General features: G+C 39.2%; 1 protein-coding gene across 1 annotated transcript in view; it reads left to right on the top strand.

The window, feature by feature from the left end:
* Nucleotides 1–19317, top strand: part of MMAB (metabolism of cobalamin associated B) — an 88970-nt gene extending 69653 nt beyond the window's left edge. The window contains exon 9 of the mRNA XM_053699832.1: nucleotides 19015–19317. Coding sequence (XP_053555807.1) covers nucleotides 19015–19132 — 118 coding nt within the window. The 3' untranslated portion in view covers nucleotides 19133–19317. The remainder of the gene's footprint in view (nucleotides 1–19014) is intronic.
* Nucleotides 19318–25060: the final 5743 nt, after the last annotated feature.

Here is a 25060-nt window from a genome sequence, read left to right on the forward strand (position 1 = left end):
CTCCCTTCATCCGTGTCCTAAAGCTTTGGTATTGGTTCCCACAAGTAAGGATGACGCCGTGGACCGGACACACCTATGTTGGAGAAAACAGAATTTATGTTTACCTGATAAATTACTTTCTCCAACGGTGTGTCCGGTCCACGGCCCGCCCTGGTTTTTTAATCAGGTCTGATAATTTATTTTCTTTAACTACAGTCACCACGGTATCATATGGTTTCTCCTATGCAAATATTCCTCCTTTACGTCGGTCGAATGACTGGGGTAGGCGGAGCCTAGGAGGGATCATGTGACCAGCTTTGCTGGGCTCTTTGCCATTTCCTGTTGGGGAAGAGAATATCCCACAAGTAAGGATGACGCCGTGGACCGGACACACCGTTGGAGAAAGTAATTTATCAGGTAAACATAAATTCTGTTTTTCTGTGACACTCTAAGCTATGGTTGGGCACTTTGTTTATAAAGTTCTAAATATATGTATTCAAACATTTATTTGCCTTGACTCAATGTTCAACATTCCTTATTTTCAGACAGTCAGTTTCATATTTGGGATAATGCATTTGAATCAAACATTTTTTCTTACCTTAAAAATGTGACCCTTTTTTCCCTGTGGGCTGTTAGGCTCGCGGGGGCTGAAAATGCTTCATTTTATTGCGTCATTCTTGGCGCTGACTTTTTTGGCGCAAAAAATCTTTTCCGGCGTCATACGTGTTGCCGGAAGTTGCGTCATTTTTTTGACGTTCTTTTGCGCCAAAAATGTCGGCGTTCCGGATGTGGCGTCATTTTTGGCGCCAAAAGCATTTAGGCGCCAAATAATGTGGGCGTCTTATTTGGCGCTAAAAAATATGGGCGTCGCTTTTGTCTCCACATTATTTAAGTCTCATTTTTCATTGCTTCTGGTTGCTGGAAGCTTGTTCTATGGCATTTTTTCCCATTCCTGAAACTGTCATTTAAGGAATTTGATCAATTTTGCTTTATATGTTGTTTTTTCTCTTACATATTGCAAGATGTCTCACGTTGCATCTGAGTCAGAAGATACTTCAGGAAAATCGCTGTCTAGTGCTGGAACTACCAAAGCTAAGTGTATCTGCTGTAAACTTTTGGTAGCTGTTCCTCCGGCTGTTGTTTGTATTAATTGTCATGACAAACTTGTTAATGCAGATAATATTTCCTTTAGTAATGTACCATTGCCTGTTGCAGTTCCTTCAACATCTAAGGTGCAGAATGTTCCTGATAACATAAGAGATTTTGTTTCTGAATCCATCAAGAAGGCTATGTCTGTTATTTCTCCTTCTAGAAAACATAAAAAATCTTTTAAAACTTCTCTCCCTACAGATGAATTTTTAAATGAACATCATCATTCTGATTCTGATGACTCTTCTGGTTCAGAGGATTCTGTCTCAGAGATTGATGCTGATAAATCTTCATATTTATTTTAAAATGGAATTTATTCGTTCTTTACTTAAAGAAGTACTAATTGCTTTAGAAATAGAGGATTCTGGTCCTCTTGATACTAATTCTAAACGTTTAGATAAGGTATTTAAATCTCCTGTGGTTATTCCAGAAGTTTTTCCTGTTCCTAATGCTATTTCTGAAGTAATTTCTAAAGAATGGGATAAATTGGGTAATTCATTTACTCCTTCTAAACGTTTTAAGCAATTATATCCTGTGCCGTCTGACAGATTAGAATTTTGGGACAAAATCCCTAGAGTTGATGGGGCTATTTCTACCCTTGCTAAACGTACTACTATTCCTACGTCAGATGGTACTTCGTTTAAGGATCCTTTAGATAGGAAAATTTAATCCTTTCTAAGAAAAGCTTATCTGTGTTCAGGTAATCTTCTTAGAGCTGCTATATCATTGGCTGATGTTGCTGCAGCTTCAACTTTTTGGTTGGAAACTTTAGCGCAACAAGTAACGGATCATGATTCTCATAATATTATTATTCTTCTTCAGCATGCTAATAATTTTATCTGTGATGCCATTTTTGATATTATCAGAGTTGATGTCAGGTTTATGTCTCTAGCTATTTTAGCTAGAAGAGCTTTATGGCTTAAGACTTGGAATGCTGATATGGCTTCTAAATCAACTCTACTTTCCATTTCTTTCCAGGGTAACAAATTATTTGGTTCTCAGTTGGATTCTATTATCTCAACTGTTACTGGTGGGAAAGGAACTTTTTTACCACAGGATAAAAAATCTAAGGGTAAAAACAGGGCTAATAATCGTTTTCGTTCCTTTCGTTTCAACAAAGAACAAAAGCCTGATCCTTCATCCTCAGGAGCAGTTTCAGTTTGGAAACCATCTCCAGTCTGGAATAAATCCAAGCCTTCTAGAAAGGCAAAGCCTGCTTCTAAGTCCACATGAAGGTGCGGCCCTCATTCCAGCTCAGCTGGTAGGGGGCAGGTTACGTTTTTTCAAAGAAATTTGGATCAATTCTGTTCACAATCTTTGGATTCAGAACATTGTTTCAGAAGGGTACAGAATTGGTTTCAAGATGAGACCTCCTGCAAAGAGATTTTTTCTTTCCCGTGTCCCAGTAAATCCAGTGAAAGCTCAAGCATTTCTGAATTGTGTTTCAAATCTAGAGTTGGCTGGAGTAATTATGCCAGTTCCAGTTTCAGAACAGGGGATGGGGTTTTATTCAAATCTCTTCATTGTACCAAAGAAGGAGAGTTCCTTCAGACCAGTTCTGGATCTAAAAATATTGAATCGTTATGTAAGGATACCAACGTTCAAAATGGTAACTGTAAGGACTATCTTGCCTTTTGTTCAGCAAGGGCATTATATGTCCACAATAGATTTACAGGATGCATAGCTGCATATTCCGATTCATCCAGATCATTATCAGTTCCTGAGATTCTCTTTTCTGGACAAGCATTACCAGTTTGTGGCTCTGCCGTTTGGCCTAGCTACAGCTCCAAGAATTTTTACAAAGGTTCTCGGTGCCCTTCTGTCTGTAATCAGAGAACAGGGTATTGTGGTATTTCCTTATTTGGACGATATCTTGGTACTGGCTCAGTCTTTACATTTAGCAGAATCTCATACGAATCGACTTGTGTTGTTTCTTCAAAATCATGGTTGGAGGATCAATTTACCAAAAAGTTCATTGATTCCTCAGACAAGGGTAACCTTTCTGGGTTTCCAGATAGATTCAGTGTCCATGACTCTGTCTTTGACAGACAAGAGACGTCTAAAATTGATTTCAGCTTGTCGAAATCCTTCAGTCACAATCATTCCCTTCGGTAGCCTTATGCATGGAAATTCTAGGTCTTATGACTGCTGCATCGGACGCGATCCCCTTTGCTCGTTTTCACATGTGACCTCTTCAGCTCTGTATGCTGAATCAATGGTGCAAGGATTACACAAAGATATCTCAATTAATATCTTTAAAACCGATTGTACGACACTCTCTAACGTGGTGGACAGATCACCATTGTTTAATTCAGGGGGCTTCTTTTGTGCTTCCGACCTGGACTGTAATTTCAACAGATGCAAGTCTCATAGGTTGGGGAGCAGTGTGGGGATCTCTGATAGCACAAGGAGTTTGGGAATCTCAGGAGGTGAGATTACCGATCAATATTTTGGAACTCCGTGCAATTTTCAGAGCTCTTCAGTTTTGGCCTCTTCTGAAGAGAGAATCGTTCATTTGTTTTCAGACAGACAATGTCACAACTGTGGCATACATCAATCATCAAGGGGGGACTCACAGTCCTCTGGCTATGAAAGAAGTATCTCGAATTCTGGTTTGGGCGGAATCCAGCTCCTGTCTAATCTCTGCGGTTCATATCCCAGGTATAGACAATTGGGAAGCGGATTATCTCAGTCGTCAAACGTTGCATCCGGGCGAATGGTCTCTTCACCCAGAGGTATTTCTTCAGATTGTTCAAATGTGGGAACTTCCAGAAATAGATCTGATGGCGTCTCATCTAAACAAGAAACTTCCCAGGTATCTGTCCAGATCCCGGGATCCTCAGGCGGAGGCAGTGGATGCATTATCACTTCCTCGGAAGTATCATCCTGCCTATATCTTTCCGCCTCTAGTTCTTCTTCCAAGAGTAATCTCCAAGATTCTGAAGGAATGCTCGTTTGTTCTGCTGGTAGCTCTGGCATGGCCTCACAGGTTTTGGTATGCGGATCTTGTCCGGATGGCCTCTTGCCAACCGTGGACTCTTCCGTTAAGACCAGACCTTCTGTCGCAAGGTCCTTTTTTCCATCAGGATCTGAAATCCTTAAATTTAAAGGTATGGAGATTGAACGCTTGATTCTTGGTCAAAGAGGTTTCTCTGACTCTGTGATTAATACTATGTTACAGGCGCGTAAATCTGTATCTAGAGAGATATATTATAGAGTCTGGAAGACCTATATTTCTTGGTGTCTTTCTTATCATTTTTCTTGGCATTCTTTTAGAATACCGAGAATTTTACAGTTTCTTCAGGATGGTTTAGATAAGGGTTTGTCCGCAAGTTCCTTGAAAGGTCAAATCTCTGCTCTTTCTGTTCTTTTTCACAGAAAGATTGCTATTCTTCCTGATATTCATTGTTTTGTTCAAGCTTTGGTTTGTATAAAACCTGTCATTAAGTCAATTTCTCCTCCTTGGAGTTTGAATTTGGTTCTGGGGGCTCTTCAAGCTCCTCCGTTTGAACCTATGCATTCATTGGACATTAAATTACTTTCTTGGAAAGTTTTGTTCCTTTTGGCAATCTCTTCTGCCAGAAGAGTTTCTGAATTATCTGCTCTTTCTTGTGAGTCTCCTTTTCTGATTTTTCATCAGGATAAGGCAGTGTTGCGAACTTCTTTTGAATTTTTACCTAAAGTTGTGAATTCCAACAACATTAGTAGAGAAATTGTGGTTCCTTCATTATGTCCTAATCCTAAGAATTCTAAGGAGAAATCGTTGCATTCTTTGGATGTTGTTAGAGCTTTGAAATATTACGTTGAAGCTACTAAGTCTTTCCGAAAGACTTCTAGTTTATTTGTTATCTTTTCCGGTTCTAGAAAAGGCCAGAAAGCTTCTGCCATTTCTTTGGCATCTTGGTTGAAATCTTTAATTCATCTTGCCTATGTTGAGTCGGGTAAAACTCCGCCTCAAAGGATCACTGCTCATTCTACTAGGTCAGTTTCTACTTCCTGGGCGTTTAGGAATGAAGCTTTGATTGATCAGATTTGCAAAGCAGCAACTTGGTCCTCTTTGCATACTTTTACTAAATTCTACCATTTTGATGTATTTTCTTCTTCTGAAGCAGTTTTTGGTAGAAAAGTACTTCAGGCAGCGGTTTCAGTTTGAATCTTCTGCTTATGTTTTTCATTAAACTTTATTTTGGGTGTGGATTATTTTCAGCAGGAATTGGCTCTCTTTATTTTATCCCTCCCTCTCTAGTGACTCTTGTGTGGAAAGATCCACATCTTGGGTAGTCATTATCCCATACGTCACTAGCTCATGGACTCTTGCTAATTACATGAAAGAAAACATAATTTATGTAAGAACTTACCTGATAAATTCATTTCTTTCATAGTGGCAAGAGTCCATGAGGCCCGCCCTTTTTTTGTGGTGGTTATGTTTTTTGTATAAAGCACAATTATTCCAATTCCTTATTTTATATGCTTTCGCACTTTTTTATCACCCCACTTCTTGGCTATTCGTTAAACTGAATTGTGGGTGTGGTGAGGGGTGTATTTATAGGCATTTTGAGGTTTGGGAAACTTTGCCCCTCCTGGTAGGAATGTATATCCCATACGTCACTAGCTCATGGACTCTTGCTAATATGAAAGAAATGAATTTATCAGGTAAGTTCTTACATAAATTATGTTTTTACTCCTTCTAAACGTTTAAGCAATTATATCCTGTGCCATCTGACAGATTAGAGTTTTTTGGGACAAAATCCCTAAGGTTATGGGGCTGTCTCTACTCCTGCTAAATGTACTACTATTCCTACGGCAGATAGTACTTCATTTAAGGATCCTTTAGATAGGAAAATTGAATCCGTTCTAAGAAAAGCTTACTTATGTTCAGGTAATCTTCTTAGACCTGCTATATTTTTAGCCGATGTTGCTGCAGCTTCAACTTTTTGGTTAGAAGCTTTAGCGCAACAAGTAACAGATCATAATTTTATAGCATTATTATTATTCTATAACATGCTAATAATTTTATTGGTGATACCATCTTTTGATATCATTAGAGTTGATGTCAGGTATATGTCTCTAGCTATTTTAGCTAGAAAAGCTTTATGGATTAAACTTGGAATGCTGATATGTCTTCTAAGTCAACTTTACTTTCCCTTTCTTTACAGGGTAATAAATTATTATCTCAACTGTTTCTGGAAGGAAGGGAACTTTTTTACCAAAGGATAAAAAATCTAAGGTAAATTTAGGTCTAATAATCTTTTCTCCAACATAGGTGTGTCCGGTCCACGGCGTCATCCTTACTTGTGGGATATTCTCCTCCCCAACAGGAAATGGCAAAGAGCCCAGCAAAGCTGGTCACATGATCCCTCCTAGGCTCCGCCTACCCCAGTCATTCTCTTTGCCGTTGTACAGGCAACATCTCCACGGAGATGGCTTAGAGTTTTTTAGTGTTAACTGTAGTTTTTATTATTCAATCAAGAGTTTGTTATTTTTAAAATAGTGCTGGTATGTACTATTTACTCAGAAACAGAAAAGAGATGAAGATTTCTGTTTGTATGAGGAAAATGATTTTAGCACCGTAACTAAAATCCATGGCTGTTCCACACAGGACTGTTGAGAGCAATTAACTTCAGTTGGGGGAACAGTGTGCAGTCTCTTACTGCTTGAGGTATGACACATTCTAACAAGACGATGTAATGCTGGAAGCTGTCATTTTCCCTATGGGATCCGGTAAGCCATGTTTATTAAGATAGTAAATAAGGGCTTCACAAGGGCTTATTAAGACTGTAGACTCTTTTTGGGCTAAATCGATTCATTATTAACACATATTTAGCCTTGAGGAATCATTTATTCTGGGTATTTTGATATGATTATATCGGCAGGCACTGTTTTTGACACCTTATTCTTTAGGGGCTTTCCCTAATCATAGTCAGAGCCTCATTTTCGCGCGGTAATGGCGCACTTGTTTTTGAGGACAGCATGGCATGCAGCTGCATGTGTGTGGAGCTCTGATACACAGAAAAGTCTTTCTGAAGGCATCATTTGGTATCGTATTCCCCTTTGGGCTTGGTTGGGTCTCAGCAAAGCAGATTCCAGGGACTGTAAAGGGGTTAAATATAAAAACGGCTCCGGTTCCGTTATTTTAAGGGTTAAAGCTTCCAAATTTGGTGTGCAATACTTTTAAGGCTTTAAGACACTGTGGTGAAATTTTGGTGAATTTTGAACAATTCCTTCATACTTTTTCGCAATTGCAGTAATAAAGTGTGTTTAGTTTAAAATTTAAAGTGACAGTAACGGTTTTATTTTAAAACGTTTTTTTGTGCTTTGTTATCAAGTTTATGCCTGTTTACAATGTCTGAACTTCCAGATAGATTGTGTTCTGACTGTGGGGAAACCAAGGTTCCTTCTCATTTAACTATATGTATTTTATGTCATAAAAAGATTTAGTAAAAATGATGCCCAAGATGATTCCTCAAGTGAGGGGAGTAAGCATGGTACTGCATCATCCCCTCCTTCGTCTACACCAGTCTTGCCCATACAGGAGGCCCCTAGTACATCTAGTGCGCCAATACTCCTTACTATGCAACATTTAACGGCTGTAATGGATAATTCTATCAAAAACATTTTAGCCAATATGCCCACTTATCAGTGAAAGCGCGACTGCTCTGTTTTAGAAAATTCTGTAGAGCATGACAACGCTGATGATATGGTTTCTGAAGGGCCCCTACACCAGTCTGAGGGGGCCAGGGAGGTTTTGTCTGAGGGAGAAATTTCAGATTCAGGAAACATTTCTCAATAAGCTGAACCTGATGTGATTACTTTTAAATTTAAGTTGGAACATCTCCGCGCTCTGCTTAAGGAGGTGTTATCCAATTTGGATGATTGTGATTATCTGGTCATTCCAGAACCACTATGTAAAATGGAAAAGTTCTTAGAGGCCCCGGGGCCCCCCAAAGCTTTTCCTATATCCAAGCGGGTGGCGTACATTGTTAGTGAAGAATGGGACAGGCCCGGTATACCTTTAGTACCTCCCCCCATATTTATAAAATTGTTTTCCTATAGTCGACCCCAGAAAGGACTGATGGCAGACAGTCCCCAAGGTCGAGGGGGCGGTTTCTACTCTACACAAGCGCGCCACTATACCCATAGAAGATAGTTGTGCTTTCCAAGATCCTATGGATAAAAAAATTAGAAGGTCTGCTAAAGATGTTTGTTCAGCAAGGTTCCCTTCTACAACCAATTGCATGCATTGTCCCTGTCACTGCAGCCGCGTGTTTCTAGTTTGATGAGCTAGGAAAGGCGATTATTAGTAATTCTTCTTCTTATGAGGAGAATATGGACAGAATTCGTGCTCTTAAATTGGCTAATTCTTTCACCCTAGACGCCACCTGGCAATAGGCTAGGTTAGCGGCGATAAAATTCTGGGTTTGCTATTGTGGCGCAGAGCGCTTTGGTTAAAATCTTGGGGCAGCGGATGCGTCTTCCAAGAACAAATTGCTTGACATTCCTTTCAAGGGGAAAACCCTCTTTGGCCCTGACTTGAAAGAGATTATCTCTGATATCACTGGGGGCAAGGGCCACGCCCTTCCTCAGGATAGGTCTTTTCAAGACCAAAAATAAACCTAAGTTTCGTCCCTTTCGCAGAAACGGATCAGCCCCAAGGGCTATGTCCTTTAAGCAGGAAGGTAATACTTCTCAAGCCAATCCAGCCTGGAGACCTATGCAAGGCTGGAACAAAAGAGAGCAGGCCAGGAAACCTGCCACTGCTACCAAGACCAGCATGAAATGCGGGCCCCCGATCCGGGACCCGGATCTGGTGGGGGGCAGACTCTCTCTCTTCGCTCAGGCTGGGGGCAAGAGATGTTCTGGATCCTTGGGCGCTAGAAATAGTCTCCCAAGGTTATTCTCTGGAGTTCAAGGGGCTTCCTCCAAGGGGGAGGTTCCACAGGTCTCAGTTGTCTTCAGATCACATAAGAAGACAGGCATTCTTACATTGGGTAGAAGACCTGCTAAAAATGGGAGTGATTCATCCTGTTCCATTAGGAGAACAAGGGATGGGGTCCTACTCCAATCTGTTCATAGTTCCCAAAAAAGAGGGAACGTTCAGGACCAATCTTAGATCTCAAGATCTTGAACAAGTTTCTCAAGGTTCCATCGTTCAAGATGGAAACCATTCGAACACTCCTTCCTTTCATCCAGGAAGGTCAATTCATGACCAAGGTGGATTTCAAGGATGCGTATCTACATATTCCTATCCACAAGGAACATCATCGGTTTCCTAAGGTTTGAATTCCTGGACAAGCATTTCCAGTTCGTGGCGTTTTCTTTCGGATTAGCCACTGCTCCTAGGATTTTCTCATAGGTACTAGGGTCCCTTCTGGCGGTGCTAAGACCAAGGGGCATTGCTGTAGTACCTTACTTGGACGACATTCTGATTCGAGCGTCGTCCCTTCCTCAGTAAAGGCTCACACGGACATTGTCCTGGCCTTTCTCAGATCTCACGGATGGAAAGTGAACGTGGAAAAGAGTTCTCTATCTCCGTCAACGAGGGTTCCCTTCTTGGGAACTATAATAGACTCCTTAGAAATGAGGATTTTTCTGACAGAAGCCAGAAAAACAAAACTTCTAGACTCTTGTCGGATACTTCATTCCGTTCCTCTTCCTTCCATAGCGCAGTGCATGGAAGTGATAGGTTTGATGGTTGCGGCAATGGACATAGTTCCTTTTGTGCGCATTCATCTAAGACCATTACAACTGTTCATGCTCAGTCAGTGGAATGGGGTTTATACAGACTTGTCTCCGAAGATACAAGTAAATCAGAGGACCAGAGACTCATTCCGTTGGTGGCTGTCCCTGGACAACCTGTCACAAGGGATGACCTTCCGCAGACCAGAGTGGGTCCTTGTCACGACCGACGCCAGTCTGATGGGCTGGGGCGCGGTCTGGGGATCCCTGAAAGCTCAGGGTCTTTGGTCTCGGGTAGAATCTCTTCTACCGATAAATATTCTGGAACTGAGAGCGATATTCAATGCTCTCAAAGCTTGGCCTCAGCTAGCGAGGGCCAAGTTCATACATCAACCATCAGGGGGGAACAAGGAGTTCCCTAGCGATGGAAGAAGTGACCAAAATCATTCTATGGGCGGAGTCTCACTCCTGCCACCTGTCTGCTATCCACATCCCAGGAGTGGAAAATTGGGAAGCGGATTTTCTGAGTCGTCAGACATTGCATCCGGGGGAGTGGGAACTCCATCCGGAAATCTTTGCCCAAGTCACTCAACCGTGGGGCATTCCAGACATGGATCTGATGGCCTCTCGTCAGAACTTCAGAGTTCCTTACTACGGGTACAGTTCCAGGGATCCCAAGGCGGCTCTAGTGGATGCACTAGTAGCACCTTGGACCTTCAAACTAGCTTATGTGTTCCCGCCGTTTCCTCTCATCCCCAGGCTGGTAGCCAGAATCAATCAGGAGAGGGCGTCGGTGATTTTGATAGCTCCTGCGTGGCCACGCAGGACTTGGTATGCAGATCTGGTGAATATGTCATCGGCTCCACCATGGAAGCTACCTTCGAGACGAGACCTTCTTGTTCTAGGTCCGTTCGACCCACTCCAGCTGACTGCTTGGAGATTGAACGCTTGATCTTATCAAAGCGAGGGTTCTCAGATTCTGTTATTAATACTCTTGTTCAGGCCTGAAAGCCTGTAACCAGAAAAATTACCACATAATTTGGTATATCTGTTGGTGTGAATCTGCAGGATTCCCTTGGGACAAGGTTAAGATTCCTAAGAGTCTATCCTTCCTTCGAGAAGGATTGGAAAAAGGTTTATCTGCAAGTTCCTTGATGGGACAGATTTCTGCCTTGTCTGTGTTACTTCACAAAAAGCTGGCAGCTGTGCCAGATGTTCTAGCCTTTGTTCAGGCTCTGGTTAGAATCAAGCCTGTTTACAAAATTTTGACTCCTCCTTGGAGTCTCAACCTAGTTCTTTCAGTTCTTTAGGGGGTTCCGTTTGAACCCTTACATTCCGTTGATATTAAGTTATTATCTTGGAAAGTTTTGTTTTTGGTTGCAATTTCTTCTGCTAGAAGAGTTTCAGAATTATCTGCTCTGCAGTGTTCTTCTCCTTATCTGGTGTTCCATGCAGATAAGGTGGTTTTGCGTACTAAACCTGGTTTTCTTCCAAAGTTGTTTCTAACAAAAACATTAACCAGGAGATAGTTGTGCCTTCTTTGTGTCCTAATCCAGTTTCAAAGAAGGAACGTTTGTTGCACAACTTGGATGTAGTTCGTGCTCTCAAATTTTACTTAGCAGCTACTAAGGATTTCAGACAAACTTTGTCTTTGTTTGTTGTTTATTCTGGTAAACGGAGAGGTCAAAAAGCAACTTCTACCTCTCTCTCCTTCTGGATTAAAAGCATTATCCGATTGGCTTATGAGACTGCCGGACGGCAGCCTCCTGAAAGAATCACAGCTCACTCCACTAGGGCTGTGGCTTCCACATGGGCCTTCAAGAACGAGGCTTCTGTTGATCAGATATGTAAGGCAGTGACTTGGTCTTCACTGCACACTTTTTCTAAATTTTACAAATTTGATACTTTTTGCTTCTTCTGAGGCTATTTTTGGGAGAAAGGTTTTGCAAGCCGTGGTGCCTTCCATTTAGGCGACCTGATTTGCTCCCTCCCTTCATCCGTGTCCTAAAGCTTTGGTATTGGTTCCCACAAGTAAGGATGACGCCGTGGACCGGACACACCTATGTTGGAGAAAACAGAATTTATGTTTACCTGATAAATTACTTTCTCCAACGGTGTGTCCGGTCCACGGCCCGCCCTGGTTTTTTTAATCAGGTCTGATAATTTATTTTCTTTAACTACAGTCACCACGGTAACATATGGTTTCTCCTATGCAAATATTCCTCCTTAACGTCGGTCGAATGACTGGGGTAGGCGGAGCCTAGGAGGGATCATGTGACCAGCTTTGCTGGGCTCTTTGCCATTTCCTGTTGGGGAGGAGAATATCCCACAAGTAAGGATGACGCCGTGGACCGGACACACCGTTGGAGAAAGTAATTTATCAGGTAAACATAAATTCTGTTTTTCGTTCCTTTCCTCACAACAAGGAACAAAAGCCTGATCCTTCATTCTCAGGAGCGGTATTAGTTTGGAAAATATCCAAGCCTTATAGAAACCTATAGCCAGCTCCTAAGTACCCATGAAGGTGCGGCCCTTATTCCAGCTCAGCTGGTATGGGGCAGATTACGTTTTCTTCAAAGAAATTTGGATCAATTTCGTTCTCATCTCTGGTTTCAGAACATTGTTTCAGAAAGGTACAGAATTGGCTTCAAGTTAAGGCCTCCTGCTAAGAGATTTTTTTCTTTCCCGTGTCCCAGTTAACACAGCAAAGGCTCAGCATTTCTGAAATGTGTTTCAGATCTAGAGTTGGCTGGAGTAATTATGCCAGTTCCAGTTCTGGAACAGGGGCTGGGGTTTTATTTTGTCTCTTCATTGTACCAAAGAAGGTCAATTCCTTCAGACCAGTTCCGGATCTTTCAATATTGAATCGTTATGTAAGGATACCAACATTCAAGATGGTAACTGTAGGACTATCCTGCCTTTTGTTTAGCAAGGGCATTATATGTCTACAATAGATTTACAGGATGCGTATCTGCATATTCCGATTCATCCAGATCACTTTTAGTGTCTGAGATTCTCTTTTTAGACAAGCATTACCAGTTTTCTGGCTCTACCGTTTGGCCTAGCCTCAGTTCCAAGAATTTTTTTCAAAGGTTCTCGGTGCCCTTCTTTCTGTAATCAGAGATCAGGGTTTTGGACGATATCTTGGTACTTGTTCAGTCTTCTCATTTTCGAAGAATCTCATACGAATCGACTTGTGTTGTTTCTTCAAGTTCATGGTTGGAGGATCAGTTTACCAATCAGTTCATTGATTCCTCAGACAAGGGTAACCTTTTTAGGTTTCTAGATAGATTCAGTGTCTATGACGTTGTCCTTGTCAGACAAGAGAAGTTTAACATTGATCAGCTTGTCAAAACCTTCAGTCACAATCATTCCCTTTGGTAGCCTTATGCATGGAAATTTTAGGTCTTAGGACTGCCGCATCAGATGCGATCTCCTTTGCTCGTTTTCACATGCGACCTCTTCAGCTCTGTATGCTGAACCAATGGTGCAGGGATTACTCAAAGATATCTCAATTAATATCTTTAAACCGATTATACGACACTCTCTGACATGGTGGACAGATCACCATCGTTTAGTTCAGGGGGCTTCTTTGTTCTTCCGACCTGGACTATAATCTCAACAGATGCAAGTCTTACAGGTTGGGGAGCTGTGTGGGGGTATCTGACGGCACAAGGGGTTTGCGAATCTCAGGAGGTGAGATTTCCGATCAATATTTTGGAACTCCGTGCAATTTTCAGAGCTCTTCAGTCTTGGCCTCTTCTGAAGAGAGAGTTGTTCATTTGTTTTCAGATAGACAATGTCACAACTGTGGCATACATCAATTAATTTTGGTTTGGGCGGAATCCAGCTCCTGTCTAATCTCTGCGGTTCATATCCCAGGTATGGACAATTGGAAAGCGGATTATCTCAGTCGCCAAACGTTGCACCTGGGCGAATGGTCTCTTCACCCAGAGGTTTTTCATCAGATTGTTCAAATGTGGGAACTCCCAGAAATAGATCTGATGGCTTCTCATCTAAACAAGAAACTTCCCTGGTATCTGTCCGGATCCCGGGATCCTCGGGCGGAGGCAGTGGATGCATTATCTCTTCCTTACAAGTGTCATCCTGCCTATATCTTTCCACCTCTAGTTCTTCTTCCAAGGGTATTCTCCAATATTCTAAAGGAATGCTCGTTTGTCCTGCTGGTAGCTCCAGCATGGCCTCACAGGTTTTGGTATGCGGATCTTGTCCGGATGGCCTCTTGCCAGCTGTGGACTCTTCCGTTAAGACCAGTCTTTCTGTCTCAAGGTTCTTTTTTTCCATCAGGATCTCAAAACCTTAATTTTAAGGTATGGAGTTTGAACGCTTGATTCTTGGTCAAAGAGGTTTCTCTGACTCTGTGATTGATACTATGTGACAGGCTCGTAAATCTGTATCTAGAGAGATATATTATAGAGTCTGGAAGACTTATATTTCTTAGTGTCTTTCTCATCTTTTTTCTTGGCATTCTTTTTGAATACCGAGAATTTTACAGTTTCTTCAGGATGGTTTAGATAAAGGTTTGTCCGCAAGTTCCTTGAAAGACAAATCTCTGCTCTTTCTGTTCTTTTTCACAGAAGGATTGCTAATCTTCCTGATATTCATTGTTTTGTACAACCTGTGGTTCGTATAAAACCTGTCATTAAGTCAATTTCTCCTCCTTGGAGTTTGAATTTGGTTCTGGGGGCTCTTCAAGCTCCTCCTTTTGAACCCATGTATTCTTTGGTCGTTATATTACTTTCTTGGAAAGTTTTGTTTCTTTTGGTCATCTCTTCTGCCAGAAGTCTCCGAATTATCTACTCTTTTTTGTGAGTCTCCTTTTCTGATTTTGCATCAGGATAAGGCGGTGCTGCGAACTTCTTTTGAATTTTTTACCTAAGGTTGTGAATTCTAACAACATTAGTAGAGAAATTGTGGTTCCTTCATTATGTCCTAATCCTATGAATTCTAAGGAGAAATCATTGCATTCTTTGGATGCTGTTAGAGCTTTGTAATATTATGTTGAAGCTACTAAGTCTTTCCGAAAGACTTCTAGTCTATTTGTCATCTTTTCCGGTTCTAGAAAAGGCCAGAAAGCTTCTGTCATTTCTTTGGCATCTTGTTTGAAATCTTTATTTCATCATGCCTATGTTGAGTCGGGTAACACTCCGCCTCAAAGGATTACAGCTCATTCTACTAGGTCAGTTTCTACTTCCTGGGCGTTTAGGAATGAAGCTTCGGTTGATCAGATTTGCAAAGCAGCAACTTGGTTCTCTTTGCATGCTTTTACTAAATTCTACCATTTTGATGTGTTTTCTTCTTCTGAAGCAGTTTTTGGTAGAAACGTACTTCAGGCAGTGGTTTCAGTTTGAATCTTCTGCTTATGTTTTTTCATTAAAATTTTATTCTGGGTGTGGATTTTTTTCAGCAGGAATTGGCTGTCTTTATTTTATCCCTCCCTCTCTAGTGACTCTTGCGTGGAAAGATCCACATCTTGGGTAATCATTATCCCATACGTCACTAGCTCATGGACTCTTGCTAATTACATGAAAGAAAACATAATTTATGTAAGAACTTAATTTCTTTCATATTAGCAAGAGTCCATGAGGCCCGCCCTTTTTTTGTGGTGGTTTTGATTTTTTTGTATAAAGCACAATTATTCCAATTCCTTATTTTATATGCTTTCGCACTTTTTTCTTATCACCCCACTTCTTGGCTATTCGTTAAACTGAATTGTGGGTGTGGTGAGGGGTGTATTTATAGGCATTTTAAGGTTTGGGAAACTTTGCCCCTCCTGGTAGGAATGTATATCCCATACGTCACTAGCTCATGGACTCTTGCTAATATGAAAGAAATGAATTTATCAGGTAAGTTCTTACATAAATTATGTTTTTTTTGTATAAAAGCACATTATTTTTTCCAGTTCCTCTTTTTGTATGCTCACTAATTGGCTATATGTTAAACTAAGGTATGAGTGTGGTGGGAGGTGTATTTATAGGCATTTTGAGGTTTGGGAAACTTTGCCCCCTCCTGGTAGGAATGTATAGCCCATAGGTCACTAGCTCATGGACTGCCACTATGAAAGAAATTAATTTATCAGGTAAGTTCTTACATAAATTATGGTTTGTTTTTTTGTTTGTTTTTTAGCAATATCTTCTGCTGGCAGACTTTCTGGAGTTTTTCTTTTGGGGGGGGTCATTTTTTTATCTTAAGGGATTTTTTGGATATCCACAATCAGGAGTTTATAGTCCATCTCTTGTCCTAATCCAAAGAATTCATTTGATAGTCTCTTACAATATCTAAATTAAGTAATGACATTAGAATTCTACGTTTAAAGTACAAAGGTTTTTAGACAATCCTTTAATTTTGTTTGGTTCACATAAAGGTCAGAGGACCACATCAGTTTCTTTGCTTCTTTGTTAATCAGGCGATTTAGCCAAAACGCTAAAGGATATCGCCAATCCTTAAATAATGGTTTCCAGATGATGTGCAGACAAACTACTCAGGGTGTATTTAAAAGTGAAAGGAGTATACATCTTACCCTCTCAGGGTTCACCACAATGACTCTGCTTCTATTCATTGAGAGGATAAACATTTTTACCGGACTTCTTCAAGGGGGAAATTCAGCTGCACTGCCAAACCACAAATGCCATATACTCTCTTTTGAGGCAAACTTGTTTGTTGTTTTTGCTAAATGAATGATATATGTATGTATGTGTGTATATTTTTATTTTTTTATTTTTAATAATTGAATAGACACAAATACCAATGTTTTTAGTAACAGCTTAGCATTACCGTCATGTTAATAGTGTGTATAATAGTTTTTCAACTTATTTTTAAAACTTTTATTTTTCAAATCGGGCATGTAATTTTAAACAACTTTCCAATTTACTTTTATCAACAATTTTGCTTTGTTTTCTTGGTATTCTAGTTGAGAGCAAACCTAGAAAGGCTCATATGATAATTTCTAAGCCCTTGAAGGCCGCCTCTAATCACATGCTTTTGTATTTGCTTTTCACAGCAGGGGAGAGTAGTTCAGGTAAACCATATAGATAGCATTGTGAGCACGCCCGTGAGTTGTGGCAGACACTGCACTAATTGGCTAAACTGCAAGTCAATAGATAATAACTAAAAGTCATGTGATTAGGGGCGGTCAGAAGAGCCTTAGATACAAGTTAGTCACAGCAGTAAAAAGTGTATTAATATAACAGTGTTGGTTATGCAAAACTGGGGAATGGGTAATAAAGGGATTATCTATCTTTTTAAATAACAAAAATTCTGGTGTTGACTGTCCCTTTAAATTTAGATGTATTTTTACAGACAGCATTGAGTGTTTTCAGCCAATGAGGTTTCTGTGTGGTCTTTAAATAAGTAATTGTGTACAGGTGGCCTTCAGCTATGATTACGTTGTAAGCCGAAAAGCATAAGTGGTCTTATCTGGTTCTGGACTGTTTATTTCATGTGAACTGATACTTCTATTTTAAATCTTGTGTGCAACTAATAAATACTGGATTTTATGTTGGAACTGCTGTCTACCTTTGTTTGATTAAATCTGCCCATTACCAAGGATTACTTTGAGACTAGATAGTCTTTTCCAAAATGCATTATTGCCCTTTTTTCTAGATCAGTTTCTACTTCTTGGATTTACAAGAACAAGGATTATATTGAATAAACTTGCAAGGCAACAACAAACTTTCTCTCTATTCTACCACTTTGATTTATTTGGTCGGAGAGCCCTTCAGGCAGGAGGGTTTGGTAATTAGGTTTCTGCCTTTAAAATGTTTTTATCCTACCCAATAACTCATATACTCCACAGCTTGGGAATTAGTTTCCAGGAGTAATGGTTTGTGGACTCTCACCACCTTATGAAAGAAAACAAAATGTATGCTTACCTTAAAAATGTATTTCTTTTATTGCAGTGAGTGTCCACGAGACCTGCCTATTTTCATGCAATTAATTTTTTTTCTGGCAGCAGTTCTAATTTGCACCTTCATTTCCCTCCTGTGTCCATTTCTATTTCTCATTTCTTGGAGATATATCAGACTAGAATACTAGAGAAGTGCGAGGGATAAAAGGGACATTTAACACGTGATGAAAATTGCTAAAACCTACTTTTTCTTATTAATAAAAAATAAAATAATCACTGCTGTCTATTTTATATCTTCCTCTTACCCCAAACTGTTGACGAAGATTGTTTTGAAGTACAGTGTTGATCCAGTGCTCGATTTCCTATGCAAGCCACCATATTGTAACATACTGGGGCACATCAGTCACATGACACACACAGTATATTACTTGGAGAATCACATCTGTCTGCAGCCTCTGAACATGCATATTTATTTGTCACTTACAGTATAAATGTATTAGCTTTCCCTATCTAACCCACATTTTATGCAGCACAATTGAAATAAAATGCTTTATAAGCACTGTTTATGTTTTTAACACCCCCCCCCACACACACACACACACACACACAGTTTTACTCTTCAAACTGCCCACAGGTACTCTTCAAACTGCACACAAGCTATCCTGTGTGTGTCATGTGACTGCTGTGGGGGTGTTAAAAACATAAACAATGCTTATAAAGCATTTTATTTCAATTGTGCTGCATAAAATGTGGGTTAGATAGGGAAAGCTAATACATTTATACTGTAAGTGACAAATATGTATGTTCAGAGGCTGCAGACAGATGTGATTCTCCATGTAATATGCTGTGCCCCTGAAACGTACGTTACAATATGGCAGCTTACATAGGAAAATCAAGAACTGGATCAACACTGTACTTCAAAACAATCTCCTTCAACAGGTTGGAGGTAAGATGAACAGATAAAATAGACAGCAGTGATTATTTTATTTTTACTAATAATAAAAAGTAGGTATTAGGGATTATTAGAAGACGGGTGTTAAGCGTCCCTCTAAGTACTCTTAGTGCTTTGGGAATCTTGGTCTCCTCCCAGTGGGCAGGTGTTTTGAATCCCAGGAGTAATGGCTTGTGAACTCTCACAACAATGAAAGAAATTAAATTATTAGGTAAACATAGATTTTGTTTTTCTGCACACTCAGTATCATTCATTATCAGAGAATTATGGCTACTGGCAGTCTTGTGTAGAAACACCTTGTAGTATTATAACTTTATTAGTATTCCACTGCTTCTTTTACAACATTTTCTTGCTATTTCTCTAAATAGAGATTCAAATTCATTTTTTACAGGTTGAGTGATTATCTTTTCACACTGGCCCGACATGCAGCAAAAACAGAAGGTAGAACTGAAGCCATCTACACAAGACAGAAGACTAATTCCACTTCACTCATTAAAGATCAATCCTAAAAATTCTGTGAGCATTTTCTGGTTGGCGTTGGATAAGAAAGGCATTTTTCTCCAATAAGTTGTATGTAACAAACCACAATATCACCTAAGACTTTGTGTCTGTGCATTTTATACTTGTAATGGGGGGGGGATATTCAAACTGTGTAATAAAATAGTGCCATGTTGTAGCATGCTAATGAAAACTGGTAATGACTTGACATGAATCATTTTATTAACTACAGAGTAGTAACTGCAAACATATTATATGAGTAATAATATATTTGAATTGTAACCTGTTTAAACAAACTCTTGTTATATTTAACTTATTTAAAAATACACTGTATGAACATACCATGGATACAGTTTGGAGATTTCGAGTACTATATTCATACTAGCCTGGAGTTAGGGACAGTTGAAGATGGTATCCAGATATTTCAGACCGGTCATCCAATATCAATTTGGTATAAAATGATGAACAGGTTAGGCGAAGCACAGATAGAACATTTACTAATAAATGTCAGTAATTACCTCCAGGTGTGTCAGGTCAAGATATTAAGCGTAGCTTTTCGGTTGTTGGTTATAAGAATACGTCATGGAAAGAAACTCATAGCTACCTTTTTAATCTTGCATACATCACCCCTAAATTGCTTGCTAACTGGGATAACAATGCTAGGGGAGAATGTTATCACTGTCGCGCTCCTTATGTAGATATTCTTCATTGTTTTTGGTATTGTGGGAAGATTTTACAATTTTGGAAAAGGGTCTCCTTCTGGCTCAACAAGTTTCTGGGACAGAAGGTGACCTTTACGCCTGCCATCGGTATATTTCTTATGTTTTCAAGACAGATCGCAAGTGAAGATCTCCCCTTAATAACTACTGCAGTGCAGGTAGCAAGGAAAATATTGCGGTACTGGAAAGCAGAAAAATACCCCATTATTGCTGAATTTGGCCAGAAAATGAATACTCCGGTAATTATAGAGCAAATGAATGTCAAGATAAATAATGATAAACAATTTAAATCCTTCATTACAAAATGGTCGGGAATCATTATGGCTCAAACCCTAGAGATCCTTACACCTTTTCAAAAAGCAGGGTATGTAATGCCTACAATGTAAGAGGGCCCTAAAGTTTATGCAAAGGTGACACCGATTCATATAGCTAAGAAGCAACTCTCTCCTTTTTTTTTTTCTCTCTCGGTTTTATTTTTATTTTCTATTATTTTACAAAAAAGAATCAGAATATACTAGAAAAGCCACGAGAAATGTGAATTTTTGTATGTAAGACAAAATGTAAATTGAATTTTGTGTGTTTTTGGAAATGGTTTGAACCAATGGAGAGTAACATGTATATTATGATACCAATATGATATATTCTGTTGTAATCTTAATAACTGCACAATAAATTTTTATATATATATATATATATATATATATATATATATAGTATATATATATATATAAAAAGAAGGGTGTGAGATGAGAAATTAAGTGTGCTATACTGTATTGCTGAGGTATCTATTGATTATTTTTTTTTCTTCAAATTTTTGTATGTGCATGTTATTTGTAATGATGTATCTGTATGATTTTATATCTAATGAAAATAAAATTAATCATGTTTCATAAAAAGGATTAGGGGAACATAAACTTTTCAGAGAAAAAAAACTGCCCAGATTACCGGAGAATTTTTAGCATTTTTGCTAGCACTCTAAATAGAAATAGAGCTTTGTTCTTTTGATTTACCCATGAAAACTATATATATATATATATATATATATATATATATATATATATATATATATATATATATATATATATATATATATATAAAAATTTAAAGTAGATAACCCAAGGTATTGAACTAGGCCCATTTTGGTATATTTGATACCATTATTTGGTTGCCAAATATGATCATATAAAAAAAGTTAACTTTTTCAAAAACTGTTCCTCGCTGAAATTATTTACATACTACTGCAGTCATAAGACAAATGGTTGTAAAAGCTTTTCTCTGGTCCCTTTTATTCAGAAACATCAGACACACATGGCTTTGCTATTGGTCTTTGGCAGTTAGAGGGCCACTAATTTCAGTTGCACACCATACTTTCGAAATTCCTGGCAGTGAAGGGGTTAATCAGATTGTAACGTTAATAGTCCCTGTAGTGTAGGGACTACCCTCCCAGCCCCTGATCCCTCCCAAACAGCTCTACTCCCTCCCCCCTTACTGGTCACCACCATCTTAGGTACTGGCAGACAGTATGCAGTTTAGGGCTTTTTTTTATATATATATATTTTTTTTTTTAAATTCCTGTTGTGTAAGGATCCCTCCCAAAAAGTTCATGATGCTCGACTGGACTTTAGAGTGCCTAAGCATCATGAAAAATGTAGTTCTGAAACATCTCAAGTTCCAATACATTTGCAATCCACGTGTAATCTAGGCCATAGTTTGCAACACTATCAAAAGATGCTTCATCAATGAGTCAAAATCAGAATTGCAAAATGTAGCCTAGTATTCTTCCCAACTGTCCATCCTCCTAAAAGAGTGACTGTAGTTCCATGATAGCACACAAGATGTTATAAACGGCATATGTACCACATAACAAACTCACACTGCAAGTACCAGAACATGTTAACATGCAGTCCTAAATATGCGTACAACAAAATAGATTTTTCTTATAGCTAAAATGCATGGAAGGGACCAGTAGGCAATAAAATACTTGAGGGTTAAGGGTATTTTCCCATCCTGCCTGGAGAACAAAATTAAAAAGTGATATTTAGAAGGAAGGGGAATTTCCTTACACCTACATGAAAAGGTGGGTTTGCCGGACTGAGGTTTCTTTGTAGACACCTATAATAAGGGTCCAAATTAAATAGGTGTCCTTTGTTTATGATGGACTAGCAGTATACCTCTGTATTGGAGATCAATATGGAATTTAAACTAAGTAACCTAGTAGCAAGTTGCTTAAGTTTAGATTTTAAAAAAAAACACAACATTAAAATAAATTAGAACGTTCACTTTAGATATTTTAAAGGGACAGTCAACACCAGAATTTCTTTCATGTAATTAGCAAGAGTCCATGAGCTAGTGACGTATGGGATATACATTCCTACCAGGAGGGGCAAAGTTTCCCAAACCTCAAAATGCCTATAAATACACCCCTCACCACACCCACAATTCAGTTTTACAAACTTTGCCTCCGATGGAGGTGGTGAAGTAAGTTTGTGCTAGATTCTACGTTGATATGCGCTCCGCAGCAAGTTGGAGCCCGGTTTTCCTCTCAGCGTGCAGTGAATGTCAGAGGGATGTGAGGAGAGTATTGCCTATTTGAATGCAGTGATCTCCTTCTAAGGGGTCTATTTCATAGGTTCTCTGTTATCGGTCGTAGAGATTCATCTCTTACCTCCCTTTTCAGATCGACGATATACTCTTATATATACCATTACCTCTGCTGATTCTCGTTTCAGTACTGGTTTGGCTATCTACTATATGTAGATGAGTGTCCTGGGGTAAGTAAGTCTTATTTTCTGTGACACTCCTAGCTATGGTTGGGCACTTTGTTTATAAAGTTCTAAATATATGTATTCAAACATTTATTTGCCTTGACTCAGAATGTTCAACTTTCCTTATTTTCAGACAGTCAGTTTCATATTTGGGATAATGCATTTTAACATTTTTTCTTACCTTAAAATTTGACTTTTTCCCTGTGGGCTGTTAGGCTCGCGGGGGCTGAAAATGCTTCATTTTATTGTGTCATTCTTGGCGCGGACTTTTTTGGCGCAAAAATTCTATTTCCGTTTCCGGCGTCATACGTGTCGCCGGAAGTTGCGTCATTTTTTGACGTTATTTTGCGCCAAAAATGTCGGCGTTCCGGATGTGGCGTCACTTTTGTCTCCACATTATTTAAGTCTCATTTTTTATTGCTTCTGGTTGCTAGAAGCTTGTTCTTTGGCATTTTTTCCATTCCTGAAACTGTCATTTAAGGAATTTGATCAATTTTGCTTTATATATATGTTGTTTTTTCTCTTACATATTGCAAGATGTCTCACGTTGCATCTGAGTCAGAAGATACTACAGGAAAATCGCTGTCAAGTGCTGAATCTACCAAAGCTAAGTGTATCTGCTGTAAACTTTTGGTAGCTATTCCTCCAGCTGTTGTTTGTATTGATTGTCATGACAAACTTGTTAAAGCAGATAATATTTCCTTTAGTAAAGTACCATTGCCTGTTGCAGTTCCTTCAACATCTAAGGTGCAGAATGTTCCTGATAATATAAGAGATTTTGTTTCTGAATCCATAAAGAAGGCTATGTCTGTTATTTCTCCTTCTAGTAAACGTAAAAAATCTTTTAAAACTTCTCTCCCTACAGATGAATTTTTAACTGAACATCATCATTCTGATTCTGATGATTCCTCTGGTTCAGAGGATTCTGTCTCAGAGGTTGATGCTGATAAATCTTCATATTTATTTAAAATGGAATTTATTCGTTCTTTACTTAAAGAAGTCCTAATTGCTTTAGAAATAGAGGATTCTGGTCCTCTTGATACTAATTCTAAACGTTTAGATAAGGTATTTAAATCTCCTGTAGTTATTCCAGAAGTTTTTCCTGTCCCTGATGCTATTTCTGCAGTAATTTCCAAAGAATGGGATAATTTGGGTAATTCATTTACTCCTTCTAAACGTTTTAAGCAATTATATCCTGTGCCGTCTGACAGATTAGAATTTTGGGACAAGATCCCTAAGTTGATGGGGCTATTTCTACCCTTGCTAAACGTACTACTATTCCTACGTCAGATGGTACTTCGTTTAAGGATCCTCTAGATAGGAAAATTGAGTCCTTTCTAAGAAAAGCTTATCTGTGTTCAGGTAATCTTCTTAGACCTGCTATATCTTTGGCTGATGTTGCTGCAGCTTCAACTTTTTGGTTGGAAACTTTAGCGCAACAAGTAACACATCGTGATTCTCATGATATTATTATTCTTCTTCAACATGCTAATAATTTTATCTGTGATGCCATTTTTGATATTATCAGAGTTGATGTCAGGTTTATGTCTCTAGCTATTTTAGCTAGAAGAGCTTTATGGCTTAAAACTTGGAATGCTGATATGGCTTCTAAATCAACTTTACTTTCCATTTCTTTCCAGGGTAACAAATTATTTGGTTCTCAGTTGGATTCCATTATTTCAACTGTTACTGGTGGGAAAGGAACTTTTTTACCACAGGTTAAAAAATCTAAAGGTAAAAACAGGGCTATTAATCGTTTTCGTTCCTTTCGTTTCAACAAAGAACAAAAGCCTGATCCTTCATCCTCAGGAGCAGTTTCAGTTTGGAGACCATCTCCAGTTTGGAATAAATCCAAGCCAGTTAGAAAGGCAAAGCCTGCTTCTAAGTCCACATGAAGGTGCGGCCCTCATTCCAGCTCAGCTGGTAGGGGGCAGGTTACGTTTTTTCAAGGAAATTTGGTTCAATTCTGTTCACAATCTTTGGATTCAGAGCATTGTTTCAGAAGGGTACAGAATTGGTTTCAAGTTGAGACCTCCTGCAAAGAGATTTTTTCTTTCCCGTGTCCCAGTAAATCCAGTAACAGCTCAAGCATTTCTGAAATGTGTTTCAGATCTAGAGTTGACTGGAGTAATTATGCCAGTTCCAGTTCCGGAACAGGGGATGGGGTTTTATTCAAATCTCTTCATTGTACCAAAGAAGGAGAATTCTTTCAGACCAGTTCTGGATCTAAAAATATTGAATCGTTATGTAAGGATACCAACGTTCAAGATGGTAACTGTAAGGACTATCTTACCTTTTGTTCAGCAAGGGAATTATATGTCCACAATAGATTTACAGGATGCATATCTGCATATTCCGATTCATCCAGATCATTATCAGTTCCTGAGATTCTCGTTTCTGGACAAGCATTACCAGTTTGTGGCTCTGCCGTTTGGCCTAGCTACAGCTCCAAGAA

The sequence above is a fragment of the Bombina bombina genome, chromosome 2, assembly GCF_027579735.1.
Source record: "Bombina bombina isolate aBomBom1 chromosome 2, aBomBom1.pri, whole genome shotgun sequence".
NCBI classification, from domain to species: domain Eukaryota; kingdom Metazoa; phylum Chordata; class Amphibia; order Anura; family Bombinatoridae; genus Bombina; species Bombina bombina.